Genomic DNA, 12,955 nt, shown 5'->3' with positions numbered 1-12,955 from the left:
GCAGGATAGAGCAGGGTTTAGGGCTGTTGTGCATAGGGTCGCTATGAGTCGGAAACGACTCGACGGCACATAACAACAACAACAAATTCTACTCCATGAGTACTAAGAAACTCTTGAAATGGAGAGAAACAAATCCCAAGAAATTGGCTATTTTCTAAAATACTAACCATCGTATAGAAAAACACTCTGCTAAACTGTAGGAAAGGATAAAGCCAAAAATGAAGTCTCTGTTTTTTTCCTTTGAATCTATTCCCGCTACCACCTGATAAGGGACTTAACTTTCTTATTTTAGTCCTCAGTCACTCACAAGGCCTTATTGATTTTTATGTATGTAATAATCTAAAGCTATTTATGTACTTTTTTGTCCACATTACCATCACTCTGAGCCATGCTCACATAATTTCTTTCCCTCGTTTTCTGCACTAACCTCCTAATCAGTCTACCCACCTTTGCTCTTACATAAAATTCTATAATTTGTTCCCCATTTAAGCCTGATTGGTGTTTTTATAACGTATCTACTTTGTCAGTTCCTTCTTAAATCCTTTTGATAGTACATGTTTACTTTTGGAGTAAAGAGCAGAATTCACACATGGCCTATGAGGCCCTGGATCTTTGGCCCTTATTGGTCTCTGGACTTACATTCTCTTTCCCCTCATGCTCCAGGGATGTTAATCTCACCCTTCTTTACCTCATAGATTTCAGATGTTGTGCTATCCTTACCTGGAGTACTTCTATACATCTTTTTCTTTTCTTCTTCTTCTTCCTCTTCCTCCTCTTCTTTTTTTAAAAAAAAAAAATTAGTTAATGCTCTCCCATCTTTCAGATCTCATCTGAAACTTACTATCCTAGAATGTCATTTCTACTTACAATGAGGAGGCGGGGGGTCTTCAATGGAAGACTCAATGCATTTACCAAGATTTATGCAAAATATCTCTTTACCACTAACCTATGAGTTTCAAAAACATAAGCTGTGCATATCTCATGTGACATTTTGTGCTAAAGCTTCTAGCCTTCAGTAAATAACTATTTAAAGCCTAAATAGCACATGACTGGTAAGACAGAAGGATTGCTGTGCAGATGATCTATTGAGCCCTGCATAATATTTTTCTTTATCCACTATCCTGTTTTCTGATCCTTTTAAGATCCAAGAGGCTCAAGACAAAGAACAGTCATCCAATATGATTGAAAAAGACATTGAAACTAAAGAAATGATAAGTGAGGTGGAGCAAATGGAGGAGCAATTAAAAGCCAAAGATTCCACACTACTGATGGCAGAAATGGAAATTTCTAAGTTATTTGAGAAACTTCAACAAAGTCAAGAAGAAATGAAGTCTGTAGCTAAAGAAAGAGATGACCTAAAGAGGCTCCAAGAAGATCTCCAATCTGAAAATGAGCAACTCAAACAAAACTTTGGAGAACTCATCTGTACAGTAGGTTTTTTCTTTGTTTTCCCTCCATTTTTTGGAGAGTTTTGTATTTGGTTTTTGGTGTGGGTTTTTGTTTTTTGGGGGGTTTTTTCCCCAAAAATAATTTGTAAGCAATTGGTTTTGTCAGAACTAAACCTTTGGAAAAAAATTAATTGTAATGTTTATAATGTTTCTCTAAAATTTTCTTTCCATATTCTCTAACAATAAAGCGTCAGAAAATGGAAGAAGATCTTAAAGTTGCTCATTTACAACTGAAAGAACAGAAGGAAACTATTGAGAAGCTGAGAATGACTGTATCAGAGAAGGAAACTGAAATGTCAAACATTCAACGAGAATTAGAAATGGCCAGTTGTGAATTAAAAAAAAAGGTAAATTGAGGCTAAAGGAAGAGTTGGTGGAAATGTGGGGAGATCTAATTTTAAAGCATCTTGATGTTTTACCCTTAAGTATGTATTTCTGACTATTAATTTGTTACTTAAACATTACTTTAAGGTCCAAGAGATCAGTGAGGCTCAGGACAAAGTGAGTGAGCTGGAGCAAATCATGGAGCATCTCAAAGCCAAAGAGTCAGCACTACACAGTGTAGAAATGGACAGGTTTGAGTTGGCTGAAAGATTTCAGAAAAGTCAAGAAGAAATAAAAATTATAGCCAAGGAAAGAGATGAACTGAAATGTGTGCAGGAATCTCTTGAACTGGAGAGAAACCAACTCAAAGAAAATATTAGTGAATTTGTAGCTAAAGTAAGTTTAACTCATGACAAGGTTTTGGATAACAAAAAGAATGTGGAGGTTGTTATGATGATGTTAATGTTTAAATTTTCTTAATTTTTTTCAATTATAAAGGGACTGGAAGCAAAAGAGGAACTAAAAACTGTGTATATCCAGCTGAATGAGCACAAAGATACTCTTAGTACGCTAAGAAGGAATCTGTCAGAAAAGACAAATCAAGTAGCAAATATGCAGAGGGATATAGAAAATTTAAAAGCTGAATTAAAGGCAAAGGTAGGTCTTGTTATCTTAATTAAGAGGGAAAATGGCATAAAATTTGTGCTCCCAAAATCCTTTTTGGAAGTAAACAGTATATTAGACTGAAATGTACAAGTGATTGCAAATGGGCAATAAGGTGGATAGTTGTTGTTGTTGTTGTTGTTACTGTTTTGTCCTGTCATGTCAGTACCAACTCCAACTGCTGACACTCCAGCAGTTTTCAGAGGCTATGAATACTACAGAATGATATTACCCATCTTTTTCCCCATAGTGCAGCAGGTGGATTTGAACAGGCTGCCTTTGAATTGACAGCACAACTAAGCCATCAGCCTTTCCTAGGGTTCATTGTAGTATAAACTAATACCACCTTAAAGATTGGAGTTATAGGTATTTTTCAGCAGGATAATTTATTGACCTTGTTGTTATGTTCCATCAAGCTGCTAGCAACCCTAGAACCCTGCTTTCTCCTGAGCCATTCTCACTAATTCCAGCACACCAACCCCTAGTGCAAAGATATAGATTGAACAAGTTGCAATGACGAAATGAATAATGTAGAAAATTCTAACTTTCATTAATATTGGATGGATAAATAAAAAGGAGCTCTGGTGGCTTAATCATGAAGAATTTCACTACCAATGCAAAGGGAGGCAGTTCAAATCTACCAGCTGATCCACAAGGGGAAGATTAGCAGTCTCCTCCCGTATGACTTACTGCCTATGAAAACCCACTGGAAGGTCAGCTATCTGTTCATTCCAGTGGGAAAGTAAAGAAGAACATGGTAAAACAGTGGTTGAAACACCTAGCTGCTAACTAAATGGCCATTATATCAACCCCTCATCTGCTCCATGGGAAGTAAATGTGACATTCTACTTCCATAAAAGGTTTTAGTCTTGGAAATTCTACAGAGTAGTTCTACTCTGATATTAAGGTTGAAATTCATTTGATTACAGTGGGGCTTGGGGGGGGGGGGTTTAAATAAATGTTGGAAATTCATATTTTTAATATGAATTTTCCACCACATTTAAAAAAGAAAAATAAGGTGGAGTAATACAATTTCTTTATAATTGGAAGTGATTTACAAAGTAGAGAATAAAGGGCCTGGAAGGAGAGGAGAAATTTTACAGCTAACCCTTTATCTTTCTATACCATTAGAATTATATTCTCCTAAATGTAATATCTTTGTAATCTCTGTAAAACCTTGTCAACATTTTAACATACCAAAGGAAATGACTGGTACATTTGATTTGTCTGTTTTCTTGAAATTTCACTAATAATACAGGATCTAGAAAAAGAAGAGGAACTGAAAATTGCTCACATACATCTGAAAGAGCATCAAGAAACTATTGATCAACTCAAACAGATTATTTCAGAGAAGACAGATGAAATCTCAAATATGCAAATGGATTTGAATGACTCAAATACTACCTTAAAAGCACAGGTATTTTCCCTTTTTTGCATTGTTATCTGAGTAACCAAGAGTTTCAATCAAGTCTTTTGTATAAGTAACAAAATATAAACTAACCTAAAATTAAAAGCAAATAGATATCTGCCTACTTAACTTAGAAACTATTATTTAGATTTTATTTATATCTATCAATATCTTAATTTATCATTTGATTACCTCAAGATCCAAGAACTTCAAGAGAAGGAACATCAGCTTCTAAAGATAAAAAATGATCTTACAGAAAATATGTACCAAATAGAACAACTGAAGAAGCAATCAGAGACCCAGAATTCAATTATCGAAAGTATAGAAATGGAGAAGTTTAAATTGTCTCAGAGTCTTCATAAAACCCTTGAAGATATGAGTTTGGTAACTAAGGAACGAGATGACCTAAGAAATGTGGAGAAAGCCCTCAGGATGGAACAGGACCAGCTCAGGGAGAGCCTCCAAGAAACTAAAATAAAAGTAAGTACCCTTCCTCCTGCTAACTAATAAATGATTTGAGTATTTTTTAATTTTTTACAAGAATTCACACTTTGGAGAGTGAGGAAAATGTGTGTCAATGAATGAAAATGCTTCATTTTTATAAACTTTCACTAAAATGCCAATTTAAAAAATTCACATTTCATAAAATGGTATAATATTGTTGGTGAAAGAGTGAACGAACTAATCTTTTAACAAAGTGAATTGTTGAATACCTTTTTGATTTTTGAATACCTTTGGGTTTTAGGCTGCATATATTGTGACACAGTTGTTAAGAAACAGAAAAATGTACATGTCAACAAGGTTATTTATTACAGTGGTTCACAATAAAAAATTAGAAATAATTGTCCATCTTAAAAAGACTTGATAAATGTGTATATGTCATGTACTGTATAACCTATTTTTTTTAAAAAAAAAAAGTTGAGTGCTCTAACTTGGAAGCCCAAAGTAACTTTAGCAGGAAAAGGCAAGTCATAGAATAGTATGTGTAGAATGTGTTTAGTGCTGGAAATTGTGGTTAGAATGTTGGAAGGAAACACTACTTGTCCACACTATGGAATATTACACAACATTGAGAAACAATGAACTCCTCAAACATTACACAACATTGGTGAGCCTGGAAGACATGATGCTGAGTGAACTGTCAGCCACAGAAGAACAAATACTGCATAACACCACTGTTATAAAATAGGACTGAGACGGGATATTGTGGGAAAAATAGGAAAAAATTAGATAGATAATGAACACTGCATTGGAGCAGATGAGGAGAACTGTCTGAAAGGAATATATGATTAAGCATTATTTGTATGACAACAATCTAGGACAAGAGGTACATTGCAAAGTGAGGAAAGGGGAGAGAGGAAAATGTGCAACAGTGAATGAATTTTTTTTTTTAAAAATAGACATGTGAAAAAAAAAAGATTATGGGAAGAAAAACTAATAGGACTTCCCAGCAATAACAAAAGATGTAGTGTAAGAAATAAAAGTTTAATTATTTTTACAAACTGAAATGTGTAAAATTCAATAGAAATACTGCTAATTAGCATTAAGATGAAAAAAACATAGATAATAGTTCTATGCAGGGCAATATTTGAAAGAGAAACAAAAATATTGATAGATTGTTTCTGAAAAGGCAGATGAAATGTCAAATATCCAGGTAGATTTTGAAAATTTACATGCTCAATTACAAGGAAAGGTATGTTGAGTTATTGTTTTTAGATTCCATCAAGTCAAGTATGACTCATAGCTAACCTAAGAATAACAGATCTGAACCCATCATACCTATACCATCCTCCCAATCTCTGACACACTGAAGCCCATTGCTGTAGTCACTGTGTCAATCTACCTGGTTGAGGATTTTCCTCCTCTTCACCATCCCTCCACTTTCCTAAGCCTTATGTCCCTCTCCAGGGAATAACCTCTCCTAGCAACATGCCCAAAGTAAGGCTTTATTTGGGTGAGTGAGCCAGTGGTGATGAGGGAAGTAGTTCAAACTGCATTGAAGGCATTGACAAAATAGAAGGCCTCAGGAAGCAATGCGATACCAACTAAAATGTTTCACTTAATATATACAGCTCTGGATGTGCTCACCTGTCTATTCCAGGAAATTTGAAAGACAACTGCCCGGCAGACTGACTAGAAGAGATTGTTATTTGTTTCCATCCCTAAGAAAGCTGATCCAATAGAATGTGGAAATTATAGAAAAATATCTTCAATCCGATATGCAAGCAAAATATTGTTCAAGACCGTCCAAAAACAACTAGAACAGTACATTAACAGAAAACTGAGGCTGGGTTTAGAAGAGGCTGTGGCACAAAGCATCATTGTTAATGTTAGACACATCTTGGCTGAAAACAGAAAATAGTAGAAGAATGTCTGTGTTTTATTGACCAGGTATAAGGCTTTTTGACTATGCCCAAGACCAGGAAGCTGTTGTCTGAACATAGCAAGGAAACACTGCATGGTTTAAAATTAAAAAAGGTGTGTGTCAGGGATGAATTCTTATCCCATACCTATTCAATCTATATGCTGAGAAAATCATTCAAGAAGTTGGACTTCATGAAGACAAACGTAGAATCAGGCTTAGAGAAAGACTCATCCAACAACCTGCTTTGCACCGATGACACAGCCTTGCTTACCGAAAGTCAAGATGATATGAAACACTTGCTGTGGAAGATTAAGGACTACAGCCTTCAATGTGGATTAAATCTCAACATCAAGAAAACAAAAAGCCTCACTGCTGGGCCAGTAGGCAACATTATGATAGATGGAGAAGATACTGAAATTGTCAGATTTCTCATATTTGGATCCACAGTCAGCACCCTTGGTTACCAGTGGTCAATAGATCAAGAAATATAGGATTGGGAAAGCCTATGCTCAGGGATGTTTCCAAAGTCCTGAAGAGCAATTATGTCAGTTTAAAGAGAAAGGGTGTCTAAGTCGAGCCCTGGGCTTTTAAGTCACCTGCTATTCCTCTGTAAGAGAGATGGAGAATAAATAAAGATGACAGAAGAAAAAAATTGATGCTTTTGAGTTGTGGTGTTGGAGAAAAGTACTGAATATTCTGTGGAATATCAGAAGAACAAACAGATGTGTCTTGGAAAAAGTGCAGCCAGAATACTTCTTGAAGGCAAGGATGGTGAAGCTTTGTCTCACATACTTTGTTGCTAGAAGAGGCTGTTCTTAGAAAGGGACATCATGTGTAGAAAGGCGGGAGATCAGCCAAACAGAGGAAGATTCTAACTGAATGGACTGTGGCAGTGGACTCGAGTATGTCAGAGATTATGGCATAGAATAGGACAGGATTAAGAGCTGTTATTCATTGGGTCACTAAGAGTCATATGACAGTACCTAACAACAACAGAGTCCTTTGGTAATATATAATTATTCAGTCACTTCGTAAAACTTACTTAGCAGTTTTTACTGAAGTTAAACATTGTTGTGTGCCTTCAAGTCGAAACCGGGCCATAGCTGACCCTCAAGTAGGTTTTCAGAGGCAGTTTAATCACACAGGAGGCGATTGCTCAATCTTTGTCCTGTGGAGCCATGGTGGATTTGAATTGTGCGCCTTCAGGACTGCAGCACAGCTCCAACCACTAGGCAATACCTTCCTTATAGCTCGACAATCCCATTAGTTGAGGATGTACCTAAGAGAGATGAGTATAAAATTCCTCAAAAGGCATATGCAAAAATGTGTGTAATTGCTGTATTCATAATAGCAAAAAACTAAAACTAGCCCAAGTGCTTATTAATAACAAAAAACTACATCTAGTCCAAATGTTTATCAATAGGTATATATTTTTATATTTTTACAAACTAATTATAAGTAGTCATTTTTTTTAACAAGAGGACAATCTACTGAAATATACAACATGGATAAATTTTACAGGTACTATTTTGGAAGCAGAAGTGGTATCCACTTCCTAAAGAACATGCTTCTGGAAACTCTATGAACTTTGATAAATGTCAATAGTTATAGAAAAGCTTCAAGCCTTTTGTTCATAGGTCAACTCAACAGCAATCAACAACAACATTCTGGGTGAAAGACAAGACTATATATGATACCATTTTTTGTAAAGTTCAAAAGCAGGCAAAATAATGGTTTATACAATATTTGTCTTTGTAGGACTGAGTTAATTCACTCAGCATAATGCTCTCCAGTAACCCAGTCCCACAAGGACAAATATTCTATAAAACTATTATTTTAGAATGAGTATGAGGATCCAAGGAGAGAGGAGGAGGGTGGAAGCAGAAGGATGAGGATGTGCAGGGGAAGGAGGGGATTAATCATGGGGTTGTTAATTTGTTAGAAGAATTGAAGAATCTGTTCTCAAAAATCAATGTATTAAAATTTTGTAAATTAATATTTTTTTTTAAAAAGTCATTAAAAAAACAACAGGAAAAACAGGTTCAGGATGAAAAAGGTCAGAAAAGTGGTTACCTGCTGACAGAGGTTAGACTAAGAAGAGGCACACCTGATCTCAAGAGATCTTAGAAATGTTCTATATATTAATCTAAGTTGTGCTTACATAGATTGTGTGTGAGTGAGGGTACTTTGTTGGCCCAGTGGTAAGGAGTTACACTGCAAACCAAGTAGCGTTCAGTTCAAATCTACTAACTGCTCTGCAGAAGGAAAAATAGACAGTCTCCTCTCATAAGATTTGTAACCTCTGAAAACCTACTGGAGGGCCAGCTGTGAGTTGGTTCCAACTCAGCAGCATACAACAAGATATATCTGTATATCAAGAAGAATTGAACTATGTTAAGATTTCTGATATTTCTATATACGTAACAAGAAAATAAATCTTTTGCAGAATTATGTTCACTACTTTTAAGCATGATATCAGAAAACTATTAATGATTTAAAAACTATTTTTTTTCTTTCCTTAAAAACCTTCTGTATCCTTACATCTTATTTTTATAATTATCTTAAGGTCCAAGAACTTAAGGCAAATGAAGACCAACTTCTTAAGTTAAAAGATGAGATCAGTGAAACTCAGAAAAAATTATCTGAAATAGAACGATTGAAGAAACAGTTAAAGGCCCAGGATTTAACTCTGGATAAAATAGAAATGGAGAATTTAAATTTGGCTCAGAAGCTTTATGAAAACATTGAAGAAAAGAAATCCGTAATGAAAGAAAGAGACGATCTAAAGAGATCTGAAGAAGCTCTCAAACTGGAGAGAGACCAGCTCAATGAGAACCTGAGAGAAGCCAAGGCTAGAGTGAGTCTTTCTCTGTCCAATGACGTTTTTGTGGGATTTTTTATATTCAGGTTTTTTCTTTTCTTTTTACATTCTTTTACTGAGAATGTAAATACTATTAACTTATTGAGAGAATTTGACAACATCTTCATTAAAATGTGTCAGTATAATGCAATTGCTCAGCAATTCACTTCTAATAATTTATTCTACCAATATAATGTACTCACTCTTTTGGGGGAATTGCAACAATGTTCATTGAGGTATTGGTGGTTACCAAATGTTATAAGAAATTTAACAATAATACCAGCTAAGCCAGGTTCATATGTATAACTAAATGCTAATCATAAGAGTAGGGTTATCTTTATGTTATATGTCCAAGTAGATTGATGGGAGAAAAGCAAGTGGCAAAATCATGTCTCAGGATACGAAGGGAGAAGGATGGAATAGGAATTTTCGCTTTATAGTTTTCCATACTTTTGTAATTTTGGTTACTTGGTTTGGCTTTTTGTTGTGATTTTAACTCTTAATATTTTTTTACTTGTCTTGGTTTTTGTTTTAACTATTTAAATTTTTTTTACATTTATGATCATATCACATTTCTCAATTTCTTATAATAATAAAGGATTTGGAAATGCAGCAGGAACTGAAAATTGCTCGCATGTATTTAAAAGAACACCAGGACATAATTGATAAACTCAAAGAGAAAGTTTCAGAAAAGACAGCTCAAATTTCAAATGTTCAAAAGGACATAGACCAATCAATAGGTGAATTGCAAGAAAAGGTATGTATTGATTTGGTTTCTTTTAGGTAGAACTTGTATCCAAAATTATTTGCAGAATGAGAAAAGACATAGAGATATGTAGATATAGACATATGTACATATATGTAACAAACATTATTTTCCTTCCTTTAAGGAATTGTGTGTACATTCTAAACTGTTTGCTAATTATCTCAAGATCCAAGCACTTCAGAAAAAAGAGCTTCAGCTTCTTAAATTGAATGAAGATGTCAGTAAGACTCAGAAAAAATTGAATACAGTGGAACCATTGAAGCAGCAATTTGAGGTGCAGGCTATATCTATGCGAAGTTTGGAAATGGAAAACTTGCATTTGATCAAGAAACTTGATGACAATCTTGAAGAAATAAGAATTGTAGCTAAGGAGAGAGATGAGCTAAAGAGAATGGAAAAGTCTCTCAAAATGGAGAGAAACCAAATCAGAGAAAATTTAAGAGGAATGATAGCTAGAGTGAGTTCAGAATTTTCCCCTATTTAGTAACTATAAGAATTACACTTATTTGAAAAAAATAACACACTTCTTTTTAACCTACCTAGAAATTTTTACAAATAGTAAAAAAAAAATAATGATGAAAGATGACAGTGGGGAAACTGTTGTAATTTCTCACACAAGGAAATAATACATTATTAAAAGAATTCAAAATATTTTTAGAAACTACCATTTTAAGAAAAGACTTTTAAATGTATCAGACTATTCTGATTTTCTATAATTTTTTTTTTAATTTACATACCTACACGTATTGTTCTCACTGGAGAAACATTTGAAGAGTAAATTGGTGAAAGATTGAGCCTTTCTCTACATGATAAAGTCTTGAAAGTATGGTTCTTATTAGTTTGCTAAAATGAAAAAAAAACTTCCCAGATGAAGTTCTTCCTTTTTTTTTTAAATTTTATTCATTTCAATAAACATTTACCGAGATTTAAGATTTCCACTCATTAATTTTTACACTTTTCTCCCTGCCCACCCCTCCCCCACAGTTCGCTCTTCTCTTTGAAAAGTAAAAGAAAAACTCGTTCATTGGTATACAATCCCCCTGCCCTGAGTACACTCCACTATGCAACCTTCATTCTGGACTCTTGTGATAACCATAATACCCTACCATATATTGCTTTTAAACTGTTCTCTCCCTCATCTATTTCAATGAAATATACATAATTTATCAAGTTTTTCTCAGTCTTACCCAAATCCTGATGTCAGTTCCATTCTACAACAGTGGCAATATACAGTATTTGTCTTTTTGTGACAGATACTTCACTCATCATAATGTTCTCCAGGGTCACCCATTTTGAATAATATTGCATGAGTTCCTTGTTTTCCAATGCAGCATAGTATTCCATTGTGTGAATATACCAGAGCTGCTCTATCCATTCGTTTGTTGATGAGCACTTAGGTAGTTTCCAACTCCAACTCCTTGCTATTGTAAACAAGGCTACAATAAACCTGGGTGTGCATATATCTGCTTGGATGGCAGTTATGGTCTCTTTGGCGTATATTCCCAGTAGTGGAATTGCTGGGTCAAATGGTATCTCTATTTGCAACTTTTTGAGAAAGCGCCATACCGCCTTCCACAGTGGTTGCACCATTTTACACTCCCACCAACAGGGAATAAGGGTTCTAGTCTCTCCACAACCTTGCCAGCATTTGTTGCTTGCTGTTCTGTTAAATTTTGCTTGTCTTACTGCGGTGAGATGATATCTCATAGTTGTCTTGATTTGCAGCTCTTTTAGAGCTAGGGATTTTGAACATTTCTTCATGTGCTTGTTGGCCATCTGAATGTCTTCTTTGGTGAAATGTCTGTTCATATCCTGTGCCTATTTTTCAATTGGATTATTTACCTTTAACTTGTTGTGCTATGCAAGTATTTTATAAATTCTAGATATGTCTCTTATCTGACATGTCATTGTTGTTGTTGTTGTTGTTCTTAAGTGCCTTCGAGTCGCAGGCGACTCATAGCGACCCTATGAAGGAGAGTCCTTGACGCTTGGGTGCCTTTCATCCTCTCTCCAAGTTCATAGGGTTTCCGGAGGCAAACTATTATGGAAGTGGACGCCACTCCTCCTTCCACACTGGTTCAGTCAGGGAGCTCCACCCCACTCTCAGTCCGCATTGGGTAGCCAACCATTAACACATTTGACGCATCCTGTGTTACAGTGTTCAGCCTCACAGCAACCACAACTGACCGTGGTACGGCAACTTGTACACCAGGGCTATATGACCTAAAGGAATGTGGGAACAAAAACAATGAAAGACTGGCCTGAGGGCCGCGAACTAAAAGTCACCCACCTTTGTCTTGGTCACATCGTTTTCTCTTCACTTTTTCCCATTCTATGGCTTCCCTTTTTACCCTGTTGGAGAAGTTTTTGAATGTGCATAAGGATTTGATTCTTAGAAGGTCCCATTCATCTATTTTATCTTCTCCTGGTTGTAGATTTTTCAGGATACTTGGAAGACTGTTTATGTTGTGGATTAGGACTTCTAGAGTTCTTCCAAGCTTTTCTTGAATGAAGTTTATAGTCCTTGGTTTTAGTCCTAGGTCCATGATCCCCATTGAATTAATTTTTGTATATGGAGTGAAATGTGGATCTTGCTTTAATCTTATGTAGATATTTTTCCAATTTTGCCAGCACTATTTATTAAAAAGGCTTTCGTTTCTCCACTTAACTGATTTCATCTCCTTGTCAAAAATCAGTTGACCATAGGTAGATTGGCTGATTCCCAGGTTGTCAATACTATTCCATTGCTCTATGTGTCTGTCATTGTACCAGTACCATACTATCTTAACCACCACAGCAGTGTAGTAGGATTTGAAATCACGGAGTGAGATGCTTCCTACCTTTTTTCTATTTTTAAGGAGTGCTTTGCTTATTAGGGGCTTTTTTCTATTCCAAATGGAACTGGAGATTACCTTTTCCATTTCATTGAAGAATGGGATTGGTATTTGTATTGGGATTGCATTGAACATGTAAATTGCCTTGGTAATATTGCCATTTTCACAATATTGAGTCTTCCTATCCATGTGCACCACAGCTCAAAAGCATCCACTCTCCTTCTGTCCTCCCTAGTCATTGTCCAACTCTCTGATGCATAACAAGCGATTGCAAATACCATGACCTA

General features: G+C 35.4%; 1 protein-coding gene across 1 annotated transcript in view; it reads left to right on the top strand.

The window, feature by feature from the left end:
- CENPE (centromere protein E, 312kDa) overlaps positions 1–12,955 on the top strand; it is a 131,999-nt gene that overhangs the window by 86,284 nt on the left and 32,760 nt on the right. The window contains 8 exon segments of the mRNA XM_006893116.1: positions 1,143–1,430; positions 1,637–1,799; positions 1,903–2,168; positions 4,042–4,323; positions 5,459–5,536; positions 8,775–9,065; positions 9,667–9,825; positions 10,001–10,291. Of these exon segments, the coding sequence (XP_006893178.1) occupies positions 1,143–1,430; positions 1,637–1,799; positions 1,903–2,168; positions 4,042–4,323; positions 5,459–5,536; positions 8,775–9,065; positions 9,667–9,825; positions 10,001–10,291 (1,818 nt within the window).

The sequence above is a fragment of the Elephantulus edwardii genome, unplaced genomic scaffold (genome assembly GCF_000299155.1).
Source record: "Elephantulus edwardii isolate Elephantulus edwardi_28Jun2011 unplaced genomic scaffold, EleEdw1.0 scaffold00122, whole genome shotgun sequence".
NCBI lineage: Eukaryota > Metazoa > Chordata > Mammalia > Macroscelidea > Macroscelididae > Elephantulus > Elephantulus edwardii.
The sequence above is the reverse complement of the archived record's forward strand: the minus strand, read 5'-3'. Positions and strand labels throughout refer to the sequence as shown.